Raw genomic sequence first — 27,941 nt, 5'->3', positions numbered from 1 at the left:
CAGCACAACTCTCTCTCCTCCCCCATCATGAGTGGACACGCCTCCTACTGCTGACTGGCTACAAGTGTGTTGTGCTGCTCAGTCCGATCCACTTTCTACAGCGTTTCTCAGAAATTGCTTAGTTATAAAGGCATTTTTACATAGCTGAGTTAAGGCTGCTCTGTGCCTGCTTAAAATTCTGTGTAAACACGTAACACAGCATAAAAGACAGACTAAATTATGCCTGCTCTGATTCACCTAAACCCCTTGTATAACAATATGCAGTTGAAATTGCTGTATAATTGCATTTATGCCACTTCTGAGCAGCATTAAACGGTCTGTGTAAAGACAGTTACAGTAAATGCCACTTCAGAAGCGCTTCTGTGCCACCTTTGCATAGTAAATTTGACATAAATGTATTTATGCCACCTCTAAGCAGCATTACATGCCTCTATGTAAAGAGACTTAGGCTACGTCCACACGAAGCCGGAGCTTACACTAAACCGATCTTTTTTTTTCCTCGTCTCAAAAAATATCTTCGTCCACACGAAACCACTGAAACGACTCAAAACGATGTAGTATACATGCCAGACCATCATGTGGCGCTGTAATTCTGCCACAGAAATGCACTTAAAGCAGCGAAGAAGACTTGGAGCATGCGCATAAACCTTGCGTGCTGAATACAAACTTTAGCAAAGCTTAGAAATAACACTTTATTTTGGTTCAGTAGGTTCTGCAGCACGAACACAAGCATGTAGAGTCGGCTATTGCTGTTGTTGGTGGTGTTTTGTGGTGTTAGCGCGTCTGACTAGGGTCGACACGTGGGGTGATGACGTCATCGTTTCAGAAAATATACGGATTGCCCCGTCCACACGACAACGCCAAGCCGGCGTTTTCAAATTTTTCCACTCTGGCACCCGGTTTCAAAAAATACCGGTTTCACCTTCCGAAAACGCCGGATCCGTGTGGACGAAACGCCTATCCGATAAAAAATTTGTGCGGTTTCACTGAAACGCGTCTCCGTGTGGACAGGGCCTTAAATGCCGCTTCAGAAGCGCTTCTGTGCCGCCTTTGCAGTGTGAATTTGACATAATTGCATTTATGCCACCTCTGAGCAGCATTAAACAGTCTGTGTAAAGACACTTAAATGCCGCTTCAGAAGCGCTTCTGTGCCACCTTTGCAGTGTAAATTTGACATAAATGCATTTATGCCACCTCTGAGCAGCATTAAACAGTCTGTGTAAAGACACTTACAGTAAATGCCGCTTCAGAAGCACTTCTGCGCTGCCTTTGCAGTGTGAATTTGACATAAATGCATTTATGCCACCTCTGAGCAGCATTAAACAGTCTGTGTAAAGACACTTACAGTAAATGCCGCTTCAGAAGCACTTCTGCGCTGCCTTTGCAGTGTGAATTTGACATAAATGCATTTATGCCACCTCTGAGCAGCATTAAACACCTCTATGTAAAGACACTTAAATGCCGCTTCAGAAGCACTTCTGTGCCACCTTTGCAGTGTGAATTTGACATAAATGCATTTATGCCACCTCTGAGCAGCATTAAACACCTCTATGTAAAGACACTTAAATGCCGCTTCAGAAGCACTTCTGTGCCACCTTTGCAGTGTGAATTTGACATAAATGCATTTATGCCACCTCTGAGCAGCATTAAACACCTCTATGTAAAGACACTTAAATGCCGCTTCAGAAGCACTTCTGTGCCACCTTTGCAGTGTGAATTTGACATAAATGCATTTATGCCACCTCTGAGCAGCATTAAACACCTCTATGTAAAGACACTTAAATGCCGCTTCAGAAGCACTTCTGTGCTGCCTTTGCAGTGTGAATTTGACATAAATGCATTTATGCCACCTCTGAGCAGCATTAAACACCTCTATGTAAAGACACTTAAATGCCGCTTCAGAAGCACTTCTGTGCTGCCTTTGCAGTGTGAATTTGACATAAATGCATTTATGCCACCTCTGAGCAGCATTAAACACCTCTATGTAAAGACACTTAAATGCCGCTTCAGAAGCACTTCTGTGCCACCTTTGCAGTGTGAATTTGACATAAATGCATTTATGCCACCTCTGAGCAGCATTAAACACCTCTATGTAAAGACACTTAAATGCCGCTTCAGAAGCACTTCTGTGCCACCTTTGCAGTGTGAATTTGACATAAATGCATTTATGCCACCTCTGAGGAGCATTAAACACCTCTATGTAAAGACACTTAAATGCCGCTTCAGAAGCACTTCTGCGCTGCCTTTGTAGTGTGAATTTGACATAAATGCATTTATGCCACCTCTGAGGAGCATTAAAGGAACACTCCACTTTTTTTGAAAATAGGCTCATTGTCCAACTCCCCTAGAGTTAAACAGTTGAGATTTACCGTTTTCGAATCCATTCAGCCGATCTCCGGTTTTGGCGGTACCACTTTAAGCATAGCTTAGCATAGTTCAACCGGAGATCCGGAGATCGGCTGAATGGATTCGAAAACGGTAAAACTCAACTGTTTAACTCTAGGGGAGTTGGACAATGAGCCTATTTTCAAAAAAAGTGGAGTGTTCCTTTAAACGCCTGTATGTAAAGACACTTAAATGCCGCTTCAGAAGCGCTTCTGTGCCACCTTTGCAGTGTAAATTTGACATAAATGCATTTATGCCACCTCTGAGCAGCATTAAACACCTCTATGTAAAGACACTTAAATGCCGCTTCAGAAGCACTTCTGCGCTGCCTTTGCAGTGTGAATTTGACATAAATGCATTTATGCCACCTCTGAGCAGCATTAAACACCTCTATGTAAAGACACTTAAATGCCGCTTCAGAAGCACTTCTGTGCCACCTTTGCAGTGTGAATTTGACATAAATGCATTTATGCCACCTCTGAGCAGCATTAAACACCTCTATGTAAAGACACTTAAATGCCGCTTCAGAAGCACTTCTGTGCCACCTTTGCAGTGTGAATTTGACATAAATGCATTTATGCCACCTCTGAGCAGCATTAAACACCTCTATGTAAAGACACTTAAATGCCGCTTCAGAAGCACTTCTGTGCCACCTTTGCAGTGTGAATTTGACATAAATGCATTTATGCCACCTCTGAGCAGCATTAAACACCTCTATGTAAAGACACTTAAATGCCGCTTCAGAAGCACTTCTGTGCTGCCTTTGCAGTGTGAATTTGACATAAATGCATTTATGCCACCTCTGAGCAGCATTAAACACCTCTATGTAAAGACACTTAAATGCCGCTTCAGAAGCACTTCTGTGCTGCCTTTGCAGTGTGAATTTGACATAAATGCATTTATGCCACCTCTGAGCAGCATTAAACACCTCTATGTAAAGACACTTAAATGCCGCTTCAGAAGCACTTCTGTGCCACCTTTGCAGTGTGAATTTGACATAAATGCATTTATGCCACCTCTGAGCAGCATTAAACACCTCTATGTAAAGACACTTAAATGCCGCTTCAGAAGCACTTCTGTGCCACCTTTGCAGTGTGAATTTGACATAAATGCATTTATGCCACCTCTGAGGAGCATTAAACACCTCTATGTAAAGACACTTAAATGCCGCTTCAGAAGCACTTCTGCGCTGCCTTTGTAGTGTGAATTTGACATAAATGCATTTATGCCACCTCTGAGGAGCATTAAAGGAACACTCCACTTTTTTTGAAAATAGGCTCATTGTCCAACTCCCCTAGAGTTAAACAGTTGAGATTTACCGTTTTCGAATCCATTCAGCCGATCTCCGGTTTTGGCGGTACCACTTTAAGCATAGCTTAGCATAGTTCAACCGGAGATCCGGAGATCGGCTGAATGGATTCGAAAACGGTAAAACTCAACTGTTTAACTCTAGGGGAGTTGGACAATGAGCCTATTTTCAAAAAAAGTGGAGTGTTCCTTTAAACGCCTGTATGTAAAGACACTTAAATGCCGCTTCAGAAGCGCTTCTGTGCCACCTTTGCAGTGTAAATTTGACATAAATGCATTTATGCCACCTCTGTGCAGCATTAAACGCCTGTATGTAAAGACACTTAAATGCCGCTTCAGAAGCGCTTCTGTGCCACCTTTGCAGTGTAAATTTGACATAAATGCATTTATGCCACCTCTGAGCAGCATTAAATGCCTATGTGTAAAAAGACTTTATGCCACCTCTGAGCAGCATTAAACGCCTCTACGTAAGTAACTTAAATGCCGCTTCAGAAGCACTTCTGTGCCTCTGTGTAAAGACACTTAAAGTAAATGCCACTTCAGAAGCACTTCTGTGCCGCCTTTACAGAGTACATTTGCCATTAGATATATTTTACAGTGCAAAGGTGGCACAGAAGTGCTTCTGAAATGGCATTTAGGTGTCTTTACATGCTGCTCATAAAATGCTGGCATAAATGCATTTACACAACAATACTGTGATACTAGAGGCTGAAGTGGGTCAGAGCAGACATAATTTAGTCAAGCTTTTATGCGGCATCACGTCTTTACACAGAATTTTGAGCTGCTGTGTGATGCCTTCAGATCGATATAAAGGTCAAGATGATTATTTTCTTTTGAGTAATGCACATGAGCATCTTGACCTTCACAGCCCAAATGTCTCATAAAGTCAACAAGTAGATTAGTTGTTTCTAAGTCTACACACTACATCACATACACCTGATGAAGTCCTGAGATGTAGTGCATGCATTAGTCTACCTTATCTTATAATGTCAAAGAGATACACCCACACCACAACTATAAAAACTCACCGCCAGTCCAGACAGCCTGATGTCACCCACCTACGTCTTATGAACCACAAAACAAAGTGTCCAACAGCAGTCGACATGAGCCATTACTGAGAGAAAGAAGAGACACACACACACACAACCTAAATGTATGTTTTCTCTACCAGCTGTTTTTAAAACACTAAGTGTAAAACTTTGGTACATTAGAAGTAAATAAGAATGTTTTTATGAATTCTGTCCCCAAAAACAAAATTTCAATATCATTATATTTAGTACTACTCAAATAAAACTACACTGGTACACATTAAACCAATAAAACATCTCCATTAACTGATTAAACAGTCTTAATCAATATCTAAACACGCCAGAATGAGACCTGTAAGGATCATGATGCTATAATTGGCTATAATTAATTTATTATTATTAAATAATTATTATAAGCGTCATTTAAACCATGCTTAATTAAAAAATAGTAAAAGTCAATGAAAGGCTTTCAGTATAATAAACGTGTGCGTACGAGAAAGCCAACACGCAACGCTGCTCTGCTTCTGCGCATGCGCAGTTCTGACCCCAAACATGGCGACAGAGAGCTGTGAAAAGTACTGAATTCTGACTACATTTCGACAAATTTGCGAAGGTTGGTCGACATTTCTACACTTATTTTATTTTTTTCCATGCGTTATGCGCTTGATCGTTATATCAGACGATAAATATGAGCCTTTTAAAGTCTATATGTGATGATTTAGGCGTTTATTTTGCCTGATGTTCAACACTTTCTGTGCTGGTGGCGATTATTCATGTTGTTATTTCAGAAGTATTCCTGGATCCGGGCGGGATTGATCAAATATCATGTGTATGTTTTGTGTTTCGTTGGTATTTATCATTATGTTGATGATGTGTATGAACAGAGGTGTGTCGTCATCGCTGATGACGTTTCCTTTATATCAGATGTCAATCTCAGGCGTATGTAAACACAGTCCGATAGCGATCATTCAATCTCAGATACATTATTTATCCTATTTTAGTATCAGTAATGTGTGTATTGCTCTACTTTTACAGTTTACACGACAGATAACATTTATAAAGTTTACGCGATCATGATGAACTAAAAAATACCATGTTTTCCCGACATTTACCATGGTATTTTTTGAAATTCCATATAAATACATTGAAAATTGAATATGGTAATCATTCAATACTAGGTTATGAATCAGATTATTTTAGTATTACCATATCTACTGGCTCAGTAAGGGTAAAATAGTGAAACAATAATATTTTAGATTTATATTCTTTTTTTACTATTTATTATTTAATTATTATTATTTATTTATTTTATGTGATTCTGATACCAAATGTTTTCATACTTAATAACTGTTATCTATATGATAGATTTTTATGTGAAAAAGTATTTGACAATGAGTGTATTTGTTATTAATACTATATATAGGAATGCACGATATGAAAATTTGGTCGATACCGATAATTATTTATATTTTGAAAGCCGATAACTGATATATAGACCGATAATGCACATCTGAAGTGTCTCCGCTGAACAAAATAATCTATTATTTATCGGCTTTAATATATCAGCCTAATTTTCTTATCGGCTCAATAACAATAACATTAAAAATTAACGTATATTATCGGCCGATACCGATATGGTGGCCGATACATTGTGTATCGTGCTTTTGTTACTATATACAGTAATAAAATATATCTAGTATAGCACTATATAATTAAAATATATAAAAATGTACATATAATTAATACTATAACATATGCTGTTTTATTATTGGATATAGTCTATATGCTATATATAATTTATGAAATGATTTTGAAACATATTTTTACAAATGATAAAAGTATTAATCCTTGTTAAAGTTCTTCTCTATTATTAGTGTTTTTGTTATTCAAATGTAGTGTAATTATGAAAAATGTACCACATATTAATCATTTATTATGATTTCACTGTTGTATAACTGTCGTAACTATAGCATTTTGGTGGGGGAAAAAACTATAAATTCATAATAAATGAAAATGGGTATTCCTTTTGTTATTTTTATATGACAGTAATTGCAAAGTTACCATGTTTTTATAGTAAAAATTACTAGTAGCTGTGAGTTTTTAGGTGTAAACTGTGGTTAATATGGTACATGTTTGAAAGGGAATAGCTGGTTCATAGTTTAAACATTTAGTATTTCATCTTAAAATGTTGATGTTATTTATGTGAGATAATGGGCTTGTGCAGATGTTTGTTTGTGATGTAAATGTCTCTTCAGTTATCGGAGCTGTGATGAATATTCTGTTCAGGTGGAGGTTGTTTGTGTTGAATGTAACATTCATTTAGTCTCATGTTCAAAGATGGAGAGTGCTTCTGATGTGGAAGAGAGAGAGAGAGAGAGAGAGCGCTCTGTATTGTTTCCTATGCCGGGACATGTGCTGTATGATGCAAACTGCTTGAAATCAAACATGGAAATGAAAGGAGTGCTGAGCACATGTCTGTTGTTGCAAATGATGAAAAGGAAGAGAAACACAGATAAACCCCACCCACCACACACAAACACACCTACATCAGCCAATAAACTCCGCCCACCACACAAACACTTCTAATAATATTATTTCAGATTTTACATGTTTGCGCAGCTCATGGTTGCTTAGTAACGGCAGACGCTACCGCAGCGCCCGAGCGCTTTGGGAAGGAGAAAGCGGCGCCGACGCGTTTCCATGCGTTTTTAGACGCGACATATGAACGGTCCCAAAAAAAGTTCAAAGGGTTCAACGCGCCAGATGAGACTTAGTCTGGCTGTCACCAGACCAAGCTTAATTTAAAATTGAACATTGGTCTGGGGAGTTTGCTATGTATTTCTTACTGCACAAGAGGCGTGATCAATGAGCATTATTCACGCAATCCTTCAACCAATCAGATCAACGATCCAGGTGACGTACTTTGCAGAGCGATGCGAAAACTCTAGACAGGTTTACCATGTGAACTGATTGAGACGCAGGGTTAGTTTGTAGCATTGATCCGCGGTTTGCAGAAGCAGCAATGGCATCGAGCGATTTGTTTGCTAACTAAAGAAGTCATTCAGCATCGTCGAGAGGTTAAAAGGCGACTCTGATGTTCTGGTTCAGTGTAAATGAACGCGGAATATAGCCGCCCTTAACTACGTCATTGTCATGACAACCAAAATAATTCCAGTCAGCTCAGGCGGCGCGAGATTCAAGAAGCAGGGAGACGAAACATATAGAGCAAATGATAAAAATATTGTCTACCATCAAGGGGCATTGAAGTAAAAGAGTCCTGTACTCACATCGTGAAGCAAACCACCAAAATAACAGCAGAGAATCATTGTGTGTCATTAATCGCCGTTTGTAATCTTCCTATGAAGAGACTGTCGTCATGAGGTAAATGCTTAACACTATCGGCGTCACTGTGATTGTGCATTGTTATTTTGGAGAGACGGGTAGATCAGATAGAGTTTGAAAGCTGCTTGCCGTCGCTACTCTATCATCATCGTGTTATACCCGCCAATAGCGAGCAAGGTGGATAAGCCAGTCTGTGATTGGTTCCCGCAAAAGTGTAACAGGAGCAGTAGAAATGAATGTACGGGTTTCCAGACTGAGTTGCCGAGCGAAATCAAATCGCCGGCAGATCAGGGGTGCGTTTCCCAAAGCGAACTATGGTCGCAAGTTCCGTCGTTACCAATAAAGTTCAATGGGAATTACGACCATGGTTCACCAATGATGCTTTCGGGAAACTCACCATTCATAAAAAGTTACCGAACACGTTTCAGCGCTGATTCTACTCTCATCTAGTCTGGGTAAACCCAGCCTGGGGGTTTACCCAGACTAGATGAGAGTAGAATCAGCGCTGAAACGTGTTCGGTAACTTTTTATGAATGGTGGTGGGAATTTAATATATAATTTGCAACGGCTGTGGTGTAATTATATAAATAATAGTCTGAACCACACTCAAACACGCCTACATCAGCCAATAAACCCAGCCCACCTGTCAATCACAATGACCCGGTCATTGAGACAAAGCATCTCAAGTCGAGCAGTTGGCTGAAATGAAACTGAATTGTGAATGACTCCTGGATGTTGTGGGTGAATCAGAGGGCAGATCTGGCTGCTGGAATATTACGTTTATGGATGAAGTGTGCCAAAAGAGCTTCAGGAATGTGATGCCCCAGGGAATACTGTGGGGAATTATGGGATATGTTATGATTAAACCGCTTTAGACGAGTCGGAGAGAGGTTTGTGAGATGTGCTGATGATTGTAACATTTGTTAATTTTATAACGTTAATAGAAATTTTAATGTTAATTGCTTTATATATTTATGTAATTCAGTATAGTAATGTGTTATTTGCTTTATATTCAATATTTACTTAAACGATTTATAAAACTGCTAATTTAAAATGTTTGAAGTCAAATGTCATTCATAAGTCGAGTCTGTGCTCTTTTACTGTAAGATTTGACGATTTGGCACACATTAGATCGCACAAGTTTCTGTGTCATTCGTTCATAAAACGTTTTACAGTAATTTTGACATTGAATTCAATTCTAAATATTGGACAATTTTTTCATAGCCATTTTATTTTTATTTTTTTTTAGAATTTTCGAAAACCATTAAACTAACATTTTTTTATGTAAATTGTTGCATGCAGTTATATTTACAGATGATTTGAAACGAAATTCTCCTTTCATAAATGAGTTCTGGTGAATAAAGTGTTTGTGTTTAGCTGCTTTTTCTTGGTTTTAGGAGCTTATTTAAGCAAATGATCAAAATGTTTCAGGAATATAATGACTCATGTTAGTTTTAGAAGCGTGTTTAATCTGATTTCTCTCAAGTTAATCAAGATCAAATCAGATAAATCAACACAAGTTTTCCGTAAGCAAGAGTTTCCAGCTCTGTGTGTTTTTTCCAAAAGTCATTTGAGTGTAAGTTCATCATCCTGATGCAAAACAGGTGAAATGAGTGTGTCAGACTGATATCTGAGTCATTGTGCATGTTGATTTGCATTGAATAATATGTTGTTTTTAGTGTATTGGTATTGGATATCTTTCTCTGTGATGCAGAGAAACATGTAAAATCTGAAATAATAATAATATTAGAAGGATCTGAGAATCCGCATGTGTCATATTTCACCCTAAAAATAATGAAACACGAAGCCTGTTTTATGGACCATTGAGACATTATTTTTTATTTTCATGACAGTTTAGCACATTTTCCACCCAAATTCCCATTACTGTAATGCAGCACTTTCTTTTTCAATTAAAATCAGTTTAAATTGAATCAAGTATTCTATTTTTAATTTGGTTCAACTTGATTTTTTGGGGGGAATTTTGAGGAAGAAAGTTCTGATTGTATTTATTCTCAACTTCACTGATGTTGTGGCTTTATTCACACGCATGTATGTCATTATAGCTGAAATCGTTGTTCAGTCCTCACAAACACTTCGTTAGCATGACCTCTGACCCCACACACATCATTAGCTACAGATCATCTGTTTCCTTAACTAAGGATCTTTGGCAGAGCCAGACATTTATGAACTCCACATTGCAGTTTATTATAGTTTATTACGTTTTGTCGTCATAGGTGAGCTGAGTTTAGTGTAAGATTTATAATTACAACATTCTCTTTCATCAAACACAAGCAGAATGAGTTTCTGTGTAATATTTACATAAAAACATGACATTTTCCCTGATAAATACGTGTGAGGGACCCAAAGAAAACACGCCAAACTCTTTCCTCTCGTCTGTATCATTGATCAACTATTATTATAGTTTTTGTTAATATTACATTGAATGAGATTTTATTTTTTCTATACTTTCTGTTTTCATTTGAATTTTAGCTAAAGTTTTAGAAATTTTGTTGTGTTTTTAGTTTATAGTTTTTATTACATTTCGGTTTATTTAGTTTTAGTTATTTTTCTACTTCAACTTAAACTAAACGAAAATGTTTTTTATATTTTAAGAATTTAAAGTAATGAAAAGGTTATTTTAGTATCATTGATGTACTATTATTATATTTTTTATTAGGATTTTTAAATTGATTTTTATATGTACTGTTTTCATGTGAATTTAAGTTAAAGTTTTGGTAATTTTATAATATATATAATATATAAAATATATAAGTCGTAGTTTATTATTGTAGTTATTTTAGTATTTCAACTTAAATTAAATGAAAATGAGAAATGTTGCCTTGGCAACTTTGCTGAAATAAAATGTTTAAGTTTTTTATATTAGATTTTATTTCAGTTAATGTTTATTTTATTTTAAGTAAATTTTTATTAATATTTTTAATTTGATTTTATTTTTGTATATACTGTTTTCATGTGAATTTAAGTCAAATTTTTAATCATTGTGTTGTTTTTGTCACTTTTATCTGTTTTTTTTAATGTCTATAATAGTTTCTATTAAGATTTGATTGTAGCTTATTTAGTTTTAGTCATTTTTAGTACTTAAACTAAACGAAAATGAGAAAGTTACCTTGGCAGCTGCATAGCTGAAATGAAATAAGTTTAGTTATGTTATTTCAGTTAATGTTTATTTTGTTTCAAGAATTAAAAAAGTTTTTTTAATGGTTTTAGTTGAAGTCAGAGAGACGCCTGTTCTCGCACAGAAACACTGATTATTCTGTGAGAGGAGCGAGGGAAACCTGAGACGACACCAGCGAGAGTCGCAGTGAAAGAGCGATTATGACTGAACGACAGAATGAGAAGGTCACATGAGACCAAAGAGGAACGAACTCTTAATTGCTTGACATAAATAAGGAACTCATTTTTGCTGTCTATAATTGTCTGCCGGCATGTGGATTCAGTTTCTGATCTAATAAGAGTCATTGTCGTCATATCATGTCAGGAATGATCCGCTGCTCTCACTCAGTTCGGGAGGTTAGATGTTTTTAGTGTTTCTTTACTTTAGAAAGGATGTGTGTGTTTGTGTGTTTTGGGAAGTTTCCATCCGTCAAAGATGAGAACGCACCTCAGCACACACTCCTGAACAAGACGGCGTTCAGCAGAGTGTGTGTGTGTGTTTCATGTCTCTTTAGAGAGATCCGTGTGTTTGCTGCTGACTCTCTCACACACACACACACACACACACACATGTCTCGCTCAGGGCAAACTGTGGGATGTTCTCATAAATAATCTGCAAGATCTTAATCTTTTCTCTTTTATAAGATGGATCATAGAAATGGCTTTTGGTTTATTGTGTATTATTACTAAAGCTGCTACAGATTGAGCTACAGCAGTGAAAGTGATGTCCGGAGGGGAGTTTAGTTTTTAATGACCCTAAAAGTTTGATTAAACCATCAAAATATGAGGAAAATATGAGGTATTTATCTGACGAAACTACAGCTACAGGTTGTTTTGCTACTTTACTAGGTTATTTTACTCTGGTTTTGCAATTTTGGCATATTTAGCATGTTTCATTGCGTTTTTAATCAGTTGAATACTATATTTGACAAAAAAGACAAAATATTAACTTAATTTGCTTAATTTACACACTTTGTTCTTTTAATATTGTGTGTTTTGTCTCCTCAAACATCAATGACTGTATCTTTTGTGATAATTGTGTAAAATTTAATTATTTTGTCTTTTAGAATACTAAAATATCAGTGTTTTTAGAGCAGTAATAAACAAATATATAAAATGTTATTTTTAAAATTTACTCTTGTTTGTTTTGATTTTATCTCACAGCACAACTGTTTTTAACAGATAATAATCATAAATGTTTATTGAGCATCAAATCATCATATTAGAATGATTTCTGAAGGATCATGTGACACTGAAGACTAGAGTAATGATGCTAAAAAATTCAGCTTTGATCACAGAAATAAATTACAGTTTACTATATATTCACATAGAAAACAGTTATTTTAAATTTTAATAATATTTCACATTTTGACTATTTTTACTGTAGTTCTGATTGAATAAATGCAGCCTTGGAGAGCATATATTTATAAAATATGTGGCAATTAGACAGTATTAATGATTAAAAAAAAATGCAATAAAAAAACGAATGAATGCAAACTGCAATATTATACAGAATATAATACAGAATTTTCCTAATATTGGGGCAATTCAGACTTTAAATGCTATGCATTGTTTCTGAATTCACCTATTATATGAACTGGATCTCACTAGCGACACATTTTAAAATGTAGCATTTTAAAAACAAGCAGGATTTTAAAATTAATTTTATTTTATATGTACTGTTTTCGTGTGAAGTTTTGGTAATTTTGTTGTGTTTTTGTAATTTTTATCAGCTTTTCTTTTTAAAATATGTCTATACCAACCATATATATATAAATATATGTATATATATATATAATATATATATATATATATATATATATATATATATATATATATATATATATATAAATATATGTATATATATATATATAAGTTGTAGTTTATTATTGTAGTTATTTTAGTATTTCAGCTTAAATGAAATGAAAAGGAGAAATGTTGCCCTGGCAACTTTGCTGAAATAAAATGTTTACGTTTTTAAAAATGCAAAGCTACGATTAAAGATGTTGATTTGACAAATCTGCATGAATCTCTGTGTGTGTCACAGGTCGAGCGCTCGGATCTCTTCAGAATCTCATCAGAGTTGATGGTCAGCATGGGCCGGACGGTACTGAAAGGTAAAACACACACAGACTTACAGTGAGACGACAGTACGCATTAAAGTGACATTTCACACAAAAATTACAATTCTGTCATCATTTACTCGACTTAATGTTGTTCCAGAACAAGTATGACTTTAATTCTTCAGCTGAACGCATAAGAAGATCAGTTTGGGTGAATATAATAGTCAATAGTATAATAATGAAATAATGTTAGGCTCACTGTAAAGTGTTTGCAGCACCTGCTCTAGCTGATTATGATGAAAACAACTCAATACTTCATTTTCAAACAAATTGTAATCAGAACATGAGATTGCTGTCGTTCTTCTGCAGATCACAAAGACAGTAAGAAGGATAAAGCGGGCAGGAGCATGTCTCTCACAGGTCCTGGACCAGTCAAAGGTAATGACACACTCCCTCCTGAAACACTGACCTGAGATCAGCTCGTGTGTGATGATGTAATGAGAGTGTTTCTCTGCTGCAGTGACTGAGTCCTTCTCATGGGAGGAGTATTTAAAAGAGACGTCATCCGTTCCCGCCCCTCCCAGCTGCTTCAGACAGGTGAGAGCGTCATGTGACGGACACTTTTAGACAAACATGCTGTTTGCTCTGTAAATAGAAATCACATTAGCCCTATAAAGCCTACTGTATCATATTTGATGTGCAAATAGGGCTGAAAAACGTGTCGCACACAATCTCCTTCATGCCCTCTGTCGTCTGACTGATCGTTAGACTTTTTTAGCAAGTAAAAGTCTTTCAGTATTATCGTACAAACGTCCTCCTTCAGCTCGTGCTTCACATCTTTCTGCTGTGAAATCTGCGCTGATTTTCATCAAGTAAACGTAAGAATAACTTTGATATTGTAATAATTCAAGAACTGAAGCAGCTTCAGTTTACTTGATTATCCAGACATCGTGTTTGAGAAGAATCATGAGTATCAAATATGATCATCAGGCTTTATGAGGAAGGTTTTTCTTCATCTCTCAATCATCATCGCTTTGTGTTATATGTTTTCAAACTACAGAGCTTCACTCTAAAAAATACTGGGTTATAAACAACCCAAGTCAGGTTAAAAATGGACAAACCCAGCGACTGGGTTGTTTTGACCCAGCGATATGGGTTGTTTTGACCCAGCGATATGGGTTAAATGTTTGCCCAGTCAGAGTTTTATTTAACTCAACTATTGTTTTAAAATTCCAAATTATAAATTGGAAATGAACATTTATTAATGTTAAATGTTTTTTGTTGAATTATTATTCATTAATCAAATTGCTTATTAATAAATGTTCACCTTTTGATTATTAGTGTTGTCTCTAGAACAACCCAATCGCTGGGTTTGCCCATTTTCAACCATTTTCAAGATGCTGATATTTATATGTATTTTATATAAATACTCTTATTCTTGATTTACCATACAAGCATCAGAAATTCATCTTAATTTTTGTCCATATTAATATCAGCATCTGCACCAAATTGCATATTTTTGCTCAGTTTTTCCCTCCATATTCTCATTATATCATACTATATGAGCCATAAAATCCATATTTTCAAATATGTTGCTCAGAAAAAAATAATTTGCAAACTTTTATTGATTTTTATTGATTTTAAAACGAGATTTTTCTAACTGTTACTTCATATGTCAGGCTTGACAGGGTTAATTCAAATGCAGACTAATCAAACTGATATGAAGTTCAGTCTTTGGAGGTTAATATCGTGTTCTCTGATTCCAGTCTCAGTTTCCTCCCTCCAACGACTTCAAGGCCGGCATGAAGCTGGAGGCCCGGGACCCTCGAAACTCCACCTCCACCTGCATCGCCACGGTGATGGGCTTAATGGGCGTGAGGCTCCGCCTACGACTGGACGGCAGCGACAACACCAACGACTTCTGGCGATTGGTCGACTCCGCCGACATCCAGCCAATCGGAACCTGCGAGAAGAACGGAGACATGCTGCAGCCGCCGCTGGGTACAGAGGATCACAGTATTGCTAAGAAGCAGACGTCTAATAGAATGAACGATCTAGTGCAGAGTTAATGATTAATATGAGTTATACAAACAAGTGGGCAAAAATAACAGCTGATTTGACTGTGTCATTTCCATGAGGCTGTGTTTGGAGGGACAGTCCGTCTCGTGTCACTGCATCATTACTGCACTGTCTTAGTATTTATTCATCTTTTAAACTAGTTTGAATTTTAATACTTTATATTTTCATTAAAATTTTGTTGTTTTAGTTGTTTCTATTAGATTTTTTTTTAAATGTCTATTTATTTATTTATTTTAGTTGTAGTAATTTTATTTAACGTGAACTGAATGAAAATGAGAAATTTTGTCTTCGCAACTAAATTGACTAAGAAATGACTTTTTTATATTCTGTTTTATTTCTGTTAACAATTACTATATTCAAATTAACGTTAATGTTTTTTAGTTGTAGGTGTTATTTTAGTACTTAAACTAAGCGAAACAAGCGAAACCTTTGCAATTAAATTAAATAAAGTTGACTTCATATTCTACTGTATTTTATTTCTGTTAATGCTTACTGAATTTCAATTAATGTTTATTACTTCAACTTTAACCACAAATTAGAAATTTTTCCCTCACAACTAACTGATATAAGTTTACATATTTTATATTCTACTTTATTTCATTTAATTTTAATTTTTGTAGTATTTTTAGTTGTAGTAACTTAACTTCAATTTAAACCACAAATTAAACATTTTTTGCCTTCAACTAACTGAAATAAGTTTTCTTTTTTGTTTCTGTTAAAGTTTACTTTATTTCAATTAACGTTGATGTTTTTTACTATTTTTATTTTTATTGTAGTAATTTTATTACTTTAATTTAAACTGAACGAAAATGAGAAATTGTCTTCGCAACTAAATTAAATAAAAAATCGACTTTTTTATATTCTATTTTATTTCTGTTAACGATTACTTTATTTAAATCAACGTTTAAGTTTTTTGTAGTATTTTTAGTTGTAGTAACTTTATTACTTCAATTTTAACCCCAAATTAGAAATTTTGTCTTCGCAACTGAAATAAGTTTTTTTTTCTTTTTTTTGTTTCTGTTAACGTTTATTCTATTTCAATTAATGTTGCTGTTTTTATTATTTTTAGGTGTAGTAATTTTAGTACTTCAACTTATACTAAACGAAAATTTAAAATTTTGACTTTGCAACTAAATTAAATAAAAAATCGACTTTTTTATATTCTATTTTATTTCTGTTAACGGTCACTTTATTTCAATTAACGTGAATTTTTTAGTACTTTTAGCTGTAGTAATTTAATTACTTTACATAAAAATGAGAAATTTTGCCTTCCAAACTAATTGAAATATATATATACATTTTAATATTCTGTTTTATTTCTGTTAAGGATTACTTTGTTAATGATTTTTTTTGTATTTTTAGTTGTAGTAACTGTATTCAACTTAAACCACAAATTAGAAATTTTGCTTTTGCAACTAACTAAAATAAAAGTTTTCTTTTTTATATTCTATTTTATTTATTTTAACGCTTTATTTCAATCAACATTAATGTCATTAAATTCTATTCCTCTTAATGCTTCCTGTTTTGCGTCTTGTTTTAGGCCGCATTTTGATTTTTTTTGTTGTTGTTGTTCGACATGAATGTGATTACATGCAAGCAGAATTATGGATTCTTTCTCTCTCATGTTCTCAGGATTCAGGATGAACGCCTCGTCGTGGCCCATGTTTCTCCTGAGGACCCTTAATGGAGCCGAAATGGCACCTGCCACGGCATTTAAAAAGGTGCTGAACCTCTTTGGAGAGAGAAGTCATTTGCGTGGATGACACTGTTACATCATGCAATCACATTAAAAGGTTTTGATGACACCTGTGTACTGTAATTCCATCAGGAGCCCCTGCGGCCGCCCCACAACGGCTTCAAGCCTGGGATGAAACTGGAGGCCGTGGACAAGAAGAACCCGTACCTGATCTGCCCGGCCACCATCGGCGAGGTGAAAGGGGAGGAGATCTTCGTGATGTTTGACGGATGGAGGGGGGCGTTCGATTACTGGTGCCGCTACGACTCCAGGGACATCTTCCCCGTGGGCTGGTGCGCCGCCACCAAACACGGTCTACAGCCGCCCGGCAACAGCAGTGAGTGATGATTTCATTCATTAGCATAATGACTCTGGCGATCCAGTGTGTTTCCGAAATCATGTACTGTCTGAGTAGGTCCTACATTTGAATTTGAATTTACTTTGCAACCATTAAAAAAGTATGTTCTGTTTGGTATAAATATGGATAGTATGAATTAAATTTGGATGTACTACATCTGCCATGTTGTTACTGTCACATGACCTACCAGTGTCAGTTGTGTCGCTTCACTGTCATTCATAAACCCTCTCCTGTGGAGAGTAAAGTGTCCATCGAATGCACACTTGAGACTCTCAGAGGAAGTAGTAGGTTAACTTTTTGCCTACTTTTTTTCAGAATAATATGCTAGTGGATGAGTTGAATCAACATCAATTTATCCACTAACCATTCAGAAACGTCTAAAAGTTGTAACTTCTTCCTGAGTCTCTCCATCAGTGTCGACTCCGGTTTGAACAATGTAAGGCTGAACACTTTCCTCATTTTGTCTGCGTGAGATTCTCCAGCTTTGTTGTTGTTGAGCTGTTAAAGCTCCGCCCTCTTCTGGAAAGGGGGCGGGAGCTGCAGTTCATTTGCATTTAAAGGGACACACACAAAAACGGCGTGTTTTTGCTCATACCCAAATAGGGGCAAATTTGGGAAGCTATAATAAATGATCTGTGGAGGATTTGAGCTGAAACTTCACAGACACATTCTGGGGACACCAGAGACTGATATTACATCTTGTGAAAGGGGCATAATAGGCCCCTTTAAGCCCTTTCTGAAAGTCTTGATGTTGTTTTTGTGCTCTACTAGAACAGGTTTTCCTGCTTGAATGTTGATTATTTTCCTCATATTCTCCATTGTTGCAGCTCCTCTCTTCCCAGTCTGTCAGTAACACTCTGTTTAGTTCCTGTCTCTATGAAGCCCCTCCTTCTGAAAAGCACAATGTGCTCTGATTGGTCGGCTGGAGCAGTGTGTTGTGATTGGTGTTTGGGAAATGTCCCACCCCTCACCATAACCGCCAGTTTCAACACACTACTAACTAACTCAACTAGGCCCCGCCCCTTTATTCTGCACATTAATTATTTAAATGAGGAATATTGTGAAGAAAACTCAATGGAGGCGTTTCAGGGAGTTCAGAAACAAACACTGATATAGAGAAGAACTCTTTTTTTTCACGCTCAAACCACAACATTACACACTAAAGAAAGATGAACGTAATAAACCATAATCTTTAAACTAAAAGTAATAAAACTGACAAAAGCACATAATAAAATTACTAAAACTTGAGCTAAAATGAAAATGAAAAGTGGAAATATAAAATGAAAATCTATATTCACTATTACAGTATGTAAATAATACTAAAGTAACACTTTGTTCTCCTATAAAATAAAACCCTCACCAACACCAGGGGGCGCAAAAGCTCTCTGAAACTCCACATACTGCAGAGACCCTCATGAAATCACATGACTAAAGATCTTCTGACATCATAGCACCTTTCCTTCCACAGCTGTTGTATTTCTTTGAGCACATATCACTGGACCAGTTTACTTTTGTAAATCATTTTATTTATGAATTCCTCTCATGTCTGGTTATATTTTACAGTGTCTTTCTGCAGTTTCAGCCTGGATTCATAATTCAGTTCAACTGTTCTCATCTGTCCTAAACCTCCTCTGGCTTTTGAGATTGAAACAAAAATAGTGATTATTTCATGAAATTACATTAAACTGGGTGCAAAAGGGAGAATCATTTACCTTGGACAAAGAGCCTAATAAGAGCAGTTAATGAGAACAACACTGGCCAGCCTAACTGTCAATCATTCCCATTGTCATGACGACCCACACAGTGACCCCGCCTCCACTGCTTGTGAACACTCTCACAGTGAATTCTGTTGATCTAATTAACACTAACTAGGAGTGATTAGTTATCATAATTGCGGCTGCTTTATTTAGTGAAGCTCACAGAAACTTTAGAAAGTGCCTTATTTGACCAAAGAAAATCCAGGACGTTTTATAATGTTTTTCAAAATAAAACACATACTGAAGTCATGAATTAGCCGGGATTTAAGCCAGATCTTGTGTTTTGAACGGAGTCAGTATGAGTTATAGATGATGATATACGTGTTTCCGTTAATGTTCGTTCGGACGCAGCTGGAATTAATTCTGACTTTGTGCTTTGCAGAAAATTTTCCCAAATTATACAAAACTCCGCCGGATCTCGTGTTGCAGTGTTTATGATTCTGCGCTGCATGTTGTGATGCGAATTACAGGCATTTGTTTAAAGGGTTTGTGTTGGATCTGGATAATATGGAATGACCTGCTCTGTTTATTTTTTTGTAGCTCATCCAAGTAATTATGTGTAAATGAGATAATTAGCGAGCGATCTGTGCGGGTCAGGAGGGATTCGAGAGTTTGTGTGAAAATAAACAAATCACACACTTCTGTGAGAAAAAAGATTGAGAATTAGCAGAGGAACAGGGCTGACGGAGAGGAAAACGGCACGAGAGTTAGTGTGTTGAGTGACATTCAGGTGGAACATATCAGAGGGCTCATTAAAGGAAATTAATTTTTCTTTAAAGAAATGAATACTTTTATTCAGCAAGGATGCATTAAATGAATGAAAAATGACAGTAAAGACATTTATAAGGTTATAAAAGATTCTATTTTAAATAAATACTAATTTTTATTCATTAAATAATCATAAAAAAAATTATCATGGTTTCCATGAAAATATGAAGTTGCACAACTGTTTTCAATATTGATAATAATCCTAAATCAGCAAATCATCATATTAGTATGATTTCTGAAGGATCATGTGACACTGAAGACTGGAGTAATGATGCTGAAAATTCAGCTTTGATCACAGGAATAAATTACAGTTTACTATATATTCACATAGAAAACGGATATTTAAAATTGTAAAAAATATTTTATAATTTTGCAGTTTTTACTGTATTTTTGATCAAATAAATGAAGCCGTGGTGAGCAGATGAAACTTGTCAAAAACATTTTAAAGTCATATTTTTCCCATAGTCGTGGAAAATCAGGGAATTATAATTTATGATTTGGAAAAGGCATGGGAATTTCTATAGTGAATATAAATTATTCAGTTTTTTTCCTAATCTAAAATATTTCAATGGCTAGATATTGCATTTTTTTTCATTATTGGAAACATTTGTGCACTAAGTATAACTTGCTTTATGTATGTATATATATATATATATTAGTAATTATGAACTACTGTAGAAGTTGTGAAAGTGTGTGGTATTAATATTTTAAATGTCATCTTACTGCCTTTAAATATATGCCTCTTACTGGCTTTCCTTTTCCTGTGGTGACTCACACACACACACACACACACACACACACACACCTGAGTGTCTTCTGGTGTGCGTTCGCAGCAGTATTGGAGCGTTCTCATTCATTTCAGATGTGCGGCTGATGTCTGTCGGTGTGGCGGGTTTGATAAGGTGAGGTGTGTGTGTGTGTGTGTGTCAGCAGTGAGTTCAGTAGATTTTGGTTGGTTTATATCCCTGTCTTCGTTTGATATCGCTGCCGGAGCAAACAGCCTTTATTTATCTGGATTAAAATCACATGAAATTACAGATTTTTTGCTGTTTTTTATGTCCTTTCCTTCACCATGAGTTACTGAACATATCAGATACTAAAGTACTTTGGTAACACATTATTTTACAGTGTCATTGTTACATATGTTACATGTAGTTACTATAGTAACTATAAATTCTCATAATTACATGCAACTAAACCTAAACCAAATCATATAGTAAGTACAGTACTTAAATGTATAATTACAGTGAAACAAAGACGCATTAAAATTAAGTGTAAGCAGTACTTTGATATCCAGCATGGCACTGAATAATTACCATATTTTGTATACTATGGTATTATGTAGGGATGCACCGATATATTGGCCGATAAATCTCAATCCAAATAATTTTTGAGAGGCTGATTACAAAAACAGGTGTAATAACAATAATCGGGCCGATAACGAAAATATTAAAAATGAACATATATCGGCCGATACCGATATGGTGGCTGATATATCGTGCATCCCCAGTATTATGTCACTATACTATATATCAAACCTTAGCTGCATGATTGTTTCTATAGGTGCGTTTGAACGTCACGTGTTGTCACCTCGAAATTATTGTAATTCTGATATGGCTTGAATGCAACATATCATCACAAAAAATGTAAATGTAGTATGTTGGATGTATATTATATCCAGCATTTTTTGCATACATACAGTACGCTTGATATACAGTTTACTATAGCAAATCTCAACTGCCTGATATTTTTATTTTGCTGCAAAATGTATCAAGTTAGATATACAAATATGTCAAACTTTATCTGCATTCATATAGTATACTCGCATAAAGCAATAGATAGTATTAAGAAAATCTTAACTTCTTTATTGCTAGTATCATCACAAAATGTAAACTATATTATAACCCAGCTCTAATCTGCAAAATGCAGCTATTATAAAGATATTATAAACATTAACATCAAAGCAAAGCTTTCAAAAAACAATGTTTATTGTGAAAAGTGCTATACAAATAAATTTGACTTGATATTTACATTTATTTCAGAGAAATTCATGATATTACCATTTTTTTTGCTAGTTATTGTTTCTACTTCATATTTTAAGATGTTTCCTATAATATAAGTATCCTATAAAATAATAAGAATATGGTAATCGTTCAGGACTGTGATACACATGACTCTGACTCAGTGTTTCTGTATTTTAGCTGGACTGTAGGGCAGTGGGTCATGTTGAAACTCAAGCCCGTCTGCCTGATCGCTGCCATATGCTTCAGTACGAGCGTGTCAGATCTCTGGTGAACTCTTTAAGGGCTCTTTCCTCCCGCACACCCTCTAATTTAGTTCTACTGGAGTTATTTAGGGTAAACACACACTCGTATCCACAGCCGCACTCAAGGGCTGTACTGTGTGTGTGTGTGTTAAAGGACTGTATGTGTTCAGATGTGAGTGTGTGTGTTTGGTGAGGTCATCACTTCTGAATGTTCGCAGCACTTTCCATGGATAAGCTACAAAATAGGGCTCCTGTTTTTTGTGCAATTTCAACGAATGGAGGTCATACTTAAAGGGTTCCTTGATTATGATTTCACTTTTTTAACTTTAGTTAGTGTGTAATGTTGCTGTTTGAGCATAAATAACATCTGCAAAGTTACGACACTCAAAGTTCAATGCAAAGAGAGATATTTTCTTTCTACATAAGCACTTTTTTTAAGGACTACAACAAACGGCTGGTAGGGACTACAACGAGATTCTTCCTGGGTTAGTGACATCACAAACCCCAACATTTACATAAACCCCGCCCCCGAGAACACACAACAAATGGGGCGGGGCCATGTTGGGCTGCTTTAGAGAAGAGGAAGAGTTGTTGTAGTCGAGTGTTGTTGTCATGCCGTCATTTTACGCCGGACTGCTTCACAAACGAGGATCAATTCAACACAAAAGATGAACATGACGACACATGCTAGTGGATGAGTTGAATCAACTCCACAGCAACTACATCAATTTATCCACTAACCATTCAGAAACGTCTAAAAGTTGTAACTTCTTCCTGAGTCTCTCCATCAGTGTCGACTCCGGTTTGAACAATGTAAGGCTGAACACTTTCCTCATTTTGGCTGCGTGAGATTCTCCAGCTTTGTTGTTGTTGAGCGACCGAAGCGTGAGGAAATTAGTCGTTGTGGCTAGTTTCCCTAGTTTTTGTTAACAATAATAACTTTGCTTTAACATTACTTTTATTGTTATTATTTTAAATTTTCCTTTTATTTTTTCATTTTTGCAGTCACCGCTCCAAAACCGGGTCCTACCCCTTCCTCGTCCTCAAACCCCAAACCGCCCCGGCGCTCCATGCCGTCTCCTTACCGCCTGCCGACTCCTCTTCCTCAACTCCCCGTGCGGAAGGGCATCAGAGGACGGCGGCCGAAAAGCGAGACCATTGCGCTACTGAAAGCCCTGGCCGCTTCCACTGCGGCCCAGGACACAGAAGATCCAGGAGGTGCCACGCCCCAAACCACGCCCATCTCCCAGCTTCCCCTGCGCCCGTATAAGAAGAGGGGACCTAAACCAGGCAGCAAGGTAGCATTAAAAGAGTTCTGTGTATTTACGAAGGACTGTCTCGTGTGATGATGTTGTGCAGGTTGTTATTTGGTGAAATACTGAAGGATATTGTGTGTTTATTTCTCAGAGGAAGTCCAGACTCCTTCACAGATCTATGTCTATAGCAGCCAGCTCAGACTCCAGGGTGCCCATGACTCAGATGCCCAGCGATGGACTCTCTTCTCTGGGATCCCCGTCATCTGTGGTGTCTACTGGTATCAAATACAACTTCTGATATCCCGTATGCTGCCGCACAGAGGAACATCTGATGTCTGATCTGTATATTTAGATTGCATAACCACAGTAATCAAAATATATAACTACAATAATCAGACTACATTAGCCACAATGATCAGATTATATTACCAGTTATCTACTACAATAATAAGACTATATAACCACTTTGATCGGACTTAATAACTACAGTAATCAGACTACATAACCACAATAATCAGATTATATAGCCATAATAAGTAGGTTATATACAGTAACTGCAGAAATCAGACTGTAACCACAATTATCAGACTATACGACAATAATTATCAGACTATATTATGACTTTGATCAGACTAATTAACCACAATAATCAAACTGTATAACAACAATTATCAGATTATATTACCACAGTTATCTACTACAATAATCAGACTATATAACCATACTAAATAGACTGTATAAAGTAATCAGACTACTAAACCACAATTATCGACCATAATAATCAGACTATTTAACCATAAGTAGGCTATATACAGTAACTGCAGTAATCAGACTGTAACCTCAGTTATCAGATCGTATGACCATAGTAATCAGACTAAATAAGTGCAGTAATCAGACTACATAGCCACAATCATCAGAATATATTACCTTGCCTAACTGACTATATAACCATAATAATCAGATTATATAACCATAATACTGTAAGTAGGCTATATACAGTAACTGCAGTAAATAGTCTAAATAAGTGCAGTAATCAGACTACATAGCCACAATCATCAGAATATATTAACTTGCCTAACTGACTATATAACCATAATAATCAGATTATATAACCATAAGTAGGCTATATACAGTAACTGCAGTAATCAGATTGTAATCACTATTATCCGACCATACGACCATAATAATCAGACTATATAATGACTAGGGCTGTCAAACGATTAATCGTGATTAATCACATACAAAATAAAAGTTTGAGTTTGCATAATATATGTGTAAGTAATGCGTGTAAATAATATGTATATATAAATACACACAAATTAATGTATATATTTAAGAGAAATATGTTATTTATGTACAAAAAAATATTTATTTTATATGTATTTATATGTAATATAAATTATAGAAAATATAAATAAATACATATACTTGTAAATATTTCTCAAATATATACATGAATGTGTTTGTATTTTTAAATACATAATAATTACACACAGTACACCCACATATATTAGGCAAACTCAAACTTTTATTTTGTATGCGATTAATTGTGATTAATCGTTTGACAGCCCTAATGACTATTGTCCGACTAAATAACTATAGAAATCAGACTATATAACCATACTGTAATTAGATTATATACTGTTACTGCAGCAATCAGAAGTATGTAATGTAACCACAATGACCATAATAATCAGACTATATAACCACTATGACCAGACTAGACAACCTCAGTAATCAGACTATATAACTACAGCAATCAGACTATATAACAATAAGTAGACTTATACAGTAACTGCAGTAATTAGACTGTAACTACAATTATCAGACAATACAACCACAATAATCAGACTATATAACCACTATGATCAGACTATATAACTACAACAATCAGACTATATAACAATAAGTAGACTTATACTGTAACTGCATTAATTAGACTGTAACTACAATTATCAGACAATACAACCATAATAGTCAGACTATATAACCACTATGGTCAGACTATATAACTACAACAATCAGACTATATAACAATAAGTAGACTTATACTGTAACTGCATTAATTAGACTGTAACTACAATTATCAGACAATACAACCATAATAGTCAGACTATATAACCACTATGATCAGACTAGATGACCTCAGTAATCAGACTATATAAATACTGCAATCAGACTATATAACCACAAATAGACTACATACAGTAACTGCAGTAATCAGACAACATAACCACAATTATCAGACCATAAAACCGTAATTGTCAGACTAAACTAGATGACCTCAGTAATCAGACTATAACAATGTAGACTTATACAGTAACTGCAGTAATCAGATTGTAACCACGATTATCAGACCATACAACCATAATAACCAGACTATATATAGAGCAGACTATAATAATCAGACTATATACTGATCAGACTAGATAACCCAGTAATCAGACTATGTAACCACAAATAGACTACATACAGTAACTGCAGTAATCAGACAACATAACCAAAATTATCAGACCATACAACCACAATAATCAGACTATATAACCACTATGATCAGACTATATAATTACAGTAATCAGACTATATAACCGTGAGTAGACTACATACAGTAACTGCAGTAATCAGACTACATAACTACAATTATCAGACTAGATAACCTCAATAATCAGACTACTACACTTATCAGACCATATAAGTACTTTAATCAGACTATATAACTATAGTAATCAACTTATATAGCCACAGTAATTTAAGAATAATCATGCAGTAATCCAAAAAAAAAGAAGTAACCGTATGGCAGTAGTGCATAACGGCAGTGACTTTATTTTGACTATATAGTTATGTCTTAATATGCAATTATTTGATCAAAACAATGAGACTTTCTAACCAAAATAATCACCATGAAAATCATCTTGCATAATTATAATAAACTTTTTTTTTTAACCATATGGTGTCAATGTGGATGATGAGAATAATGAAGTTCTCTTCAGATCTGCTCTAATGGAGTAGATTACAGTAGTGTTCACACACACGTGTCCGTTTCCTTCAGTGTGTGTGTATGTGAACAAACACGGGAACTGCGGCCCACAACTGGACCGGAAGCGGGTTCAGAGACTGCCGGATCACTTCGGGCCGGAGGCGGCGAATCTGGTTCTGCAGCAGACGGTTCAGGCCTGTCTGGATTGCGCGTACCAACCCAAAGTGCTGCTGGGATGCCTGCAGAGCCAGGGCGGTGGAGGAGAGATGGTCAGAGGTACGCACAAGTATTTAACACGCATAATAGGTGCTCTTTAACAACAAACACACTCCCGGTAATGAAGTATTGTTGTGTGTCTCTAGTCCGAACAGATGGCGGGACGCGGTTGGTGAAGCTGCCGTCAGCGTCCAGCGCTGGGTGTGTGTTGCGCTTTCTGGAACTGGTGTGTCGACACCTGCTGTGTGATAATCTGTTCAGCAGTCAACCGTTCAGTCCACACAGCACCTATGACCGCGGTAAATCAGGTACATTTATGGGCTCAGACTGGCCACAGTTCGGTGTCTGATATTCTGATGCTATGATCTGCCACTTGATTGTGTTAAAGGAATAATCACCATCAAGTTGCTCCAAATCTGTTTGATTTAAAGTCTTCCATGAAATACAAAAGGAAATGTTAGGATGAACAGTTTGATCTAGAAGACACTCGTTTGTCGAGCTGAAGGCAAGATTTTCAGTGCCACTCATCATCACACAAAACTACTGTATGACTTCAGAAGACTAAAGGACTACTTTTACAGGGCTTCATTGTGCTTTCTGGAGCCTTACTCTTTCATTATATAGAAGAGAGCATCTGTGACAAACCGTGTTGAGACTGTTAACTGACACTAAAACTACTACTAAAGACCATTTTCATTCATTAAAATAAAGATGAAATAAAAAAAAAGATAAATATAGGATGGAAAAAATATTAGAAATGTATTAGCAATATTAAAAAGTGAATAAAAAAGACAAAAGCGCATAACAAAATTACAAAAATTAAAATGAAAAGTGAAAATATAAAATAAATCTTAATTTAAAATACTAATAAATAATCAAATGGTATATAAATAATACTAAAAAATGACAAAAGGACATAAACTAAAACAGAAAATATAAAATAAAACCTAAAATATTACTAAATAACATAAAGGTATATAAATAAAAGGAAAGCTAATAGAAAAGACAAAAGCACATAACAAAATTACTAAAATGAAAATATAAAAATAAAAGCTAATTCAAAATACAAATACTAAAATAGTATATACGTAAATAATACTAAAAATGAAAAAAATGACAAAAGCAGATGATAAAATTTCAAAAATTAAAATGAAAACTGAAAATATAAAATAAAACCTAATATAAAATATTAATAAATAATATAAAAGTATATAAATAATAATAAAAAT

General features: G+C 35.6%; 2 protein-coding genes across 4 annotated transcripts in view; one reads left to right on the top strand and one right to left on the bottom strand.

Annotated features, from left to right (window-relative positions):
• The window catches only part of LOC137008980 (cyclin-dependent kinase-like 5), a 65,830-nt gene extending 61,016 nt beyond the window's left edge, over nucleotides 1–4,814 (bottom strand). The window contains exon 1 of the mRNA XM_067370816.1: nucleotides 4,722–4,814. The gene's annotated coding sequence lies outside the window, so the exon portion shown is untranslated. The remainder of the gene's footprint in view (nucleotides 1–4,721) is intronic.
• Nucleotides 4,815–5,232: 418 nt separating this feature from the next.
• LOC137008722 (polycomb protein SCMH1-like) overlaps nucleotides 5,233–27,941 on the top strand; it is a 28,026-nt gene continuing 5,317 nt past the window's right edge. For 2 of the 3 annotated variants that reach the window (XM_067370430.1, XM_067370429.1), the window contains exons 1-11: nucleotides 5,233–5,334; nucleotides 13,285–13,354; nucleotides 13,670–13,738; nucleotides 13,821–13,897; nucleotides 15,067–15,301; nucleotides 17,012–17,100; nucleotides 17,208–17,451; nucleotides 23,269–23,561; nucleotides 23,671–23,797; nucleotides 26,569–26,772; nucleotides 26,859–27,020. In XM_067370430.1, the coding sequence (XP_067226531.1) occupies nucleotides 13,324–13,354; nucleotides 13,670–13,738; nucleotides 13,821–13,897; nucleotides 15,067–15,301; nucleotides 17,012–17,100; nucleotides 17,208–17,451; nucleotides 23,269–23,561; nucleotides 23,671–23,797; nucleotides 26,569–26,772; nucleotides 26,859–27,020 (1,531 nt within the window). In that variant the 5' untranslated portion in view covers nucleotides 5,233–5,334; nucleotides 13,285–13,323. Of the gene's footprint in view, nucleotides 5,335–13,284; nucleotides 13,355–13,460; nucleotides 13,512–13,669; nucleotides 13,739–13,820; nucleotides 13,898–15,066; nucleotides 15,302–17,011; nucleotides 17,101–17,207; nucleotides 17,452–23,268; nucleotides 23,562–23,670; nucleotides 23,798–26,568; nucleotides 26,773–26,858; nucleotides 27,021–27,941 lie in introns of all 3 variants that reach the window. The other variant, XM_067370431.1, reaches the window with a different exon arrangement.

This window comes from Chanodichthys erythropterus, chromosome 20 (assembly GCF_024489055.1).
Source record: "Chanodichthys erythropterus isolate Z2021 chromosome 20, ASM2448905v1, whole genome shotgun sequence".
Taxonomy (NCBI): Eukaryota; Metazoa; Chordata; class Actinopteri; order Cypriniformes; family Xenocyprididae; genus Chanodichthys; species Chanodichthys erythropterus.
This window is presented reverse-complemented; position numbering and strand designations above follow the sequence as displayed.